This window comes from Acyrthosiphon pisum, chromosome A2 (assembly GCF_005508785.2).
Source record: "Acyrthosiphon pisum isolate AL4f chromosome A2, pea_aphid_22Mar2018_4r6ur, whole genome shotgun sequence".
Classification (NCBI taxonomy): domain Eukaryota; kingdom Metazoa; phylum Arthropoda; class Insecta; order Hemiptera; family Aphididae; genus Acyrthosiphon; species Acyrthosiphon pisum.
In genome coordinates this window covers 75,180,005-75,181,420 of record NC_042495.1, presented here as the reverse complement: position 1 = coordinate 75,181,420, position 1,416 = coordinate 75,180,005, and the positions used below count along the sequence as shown (strand labels likewise).

Sequence of the window (1,416 nt, the reverse complement as noted above, 5' to 3'; positions counted from 1 at the left end):
AACACAAAGTATGTATTTTACTATATTAAACAAAAAGTATACCTTAAGATAACCCTAGAGCACTCACTTCACGGTCTAAAAGACAGGGCTTTTAGAAAAATATTAATTATTTCTTAACTTTTCCAGAAAATTCAAGAATATCACAGAAAATACGCAAATCAGAATCACAAAAATATGTGCAAGTTATATACATAATTTATAGAAATTATAAAAATAAATTTACGAAAATTATTTTGAACAATGTTACATTTAATTTTGTTAACGTTGCTGGATTCTAAAAGTAAGGTTTTTATATTAAAACCTAAGATTTTAATTATATTTGAAAAATAAGAAAACCATCCTATTTTGCCAATATTTAAAGCATTAGTTGGCACCAAAAGAGGTTGAGTAACCCCCTCCATATTTTACCTACTTCTATATTCATTTTAACAAATATAGATGAACTATAAAAATAGGTGTACAAAATAGGAATATTAAACATTCTGTTTTAGTTTAATGTAGTCTTAGATATTTCAGGATTCATATTAAGCTATGATCATATTTTTAGGTAAAACATATAAATGATTAAAATATTAAAATAATATGTATTAATTAATTGTTTATAAGTATATTACTCATAAACTGAGTAACATTATAATTTATCATAGACAATATTATTATGAACCTATACTCTGTTCATAAAGAGAACGGACACTTTTCACGTATACAACTGACAGCTTCGGCAGTGCAAAGGCCAAAATTCCCCTACCTTGCTAGCCGACTTTCTTCGAAGACTTTAATGATCGTTGGCTAGGAAAGTGAAGGGAAGTTAGGCGTTTTCACTGCTGCAGCCGTCGGTTGTATACGCGAAAAGTGGCCATTCTCTTTTGGAACAGAGTATAAGTTAGAAATTAACCATTTTTACTTACCCGCCATTCGTCGATATGGTTTCATAGGATTAGGAAGTAAATCATCATACATTTGTTTAGTAATAGGAACATGATCACAAATTTTTTTTATTATATCATTTGAAGCTACAGATACTTCTATACTACAAGCCTTATTGTTGACTTTTTTTTTATCCATTTGAATAGTTATTGATCTGTGACCTGGTTTTCTGAAATTGAAAAAAAATATACATTTATTATAATTATAGGTATTATAGGTATTATATTATACATCCACATTTTAACTTTCAGATTAAAAACAAACAATGCAATTAATGATTTAAATTAAATAGATCTTAGTAGAAATTTAAAGATTCATTTGTTAAAAACCCTCCAACTCCATAATATACTTTTAAGAGGACCTTATACCTGCATGTGTTGTCTCCATCTTACGAATGCGTAACATAGCAAATTCTAAGCTCAGCACAACACCTGTAGCTCTGTTGGTTTAAAAATTAGAGTGAATTGACCTCTTGTCAAATCTAAAGGT

At 28.3% G+C, this 1,416-nt stretch overlaps 1 protein-coding gene across 1 annotated transcript in view; it reads right to left on the bottom strand.

Annotated features, from left to right (window-relative positions):
* LOC100168344 (3'-5' RNA helicase YTHDC2) overlaps positions 1-1,416 on the bottom strand; it is a 13,787-nt gene that overhangs the window by 8,825 nt on the left and 3,546 nt on the right. Inside the window, exon 4 of the mRNA XM_001944163.5 lies at positions 909-1,096. Coding sequence (XP_001944198.2) covers positions 909-1,096 — 188 coding nt within the window. The remainder of the gene's footprint in view (positions 1-908; positions 1,097-1,416) is intronic.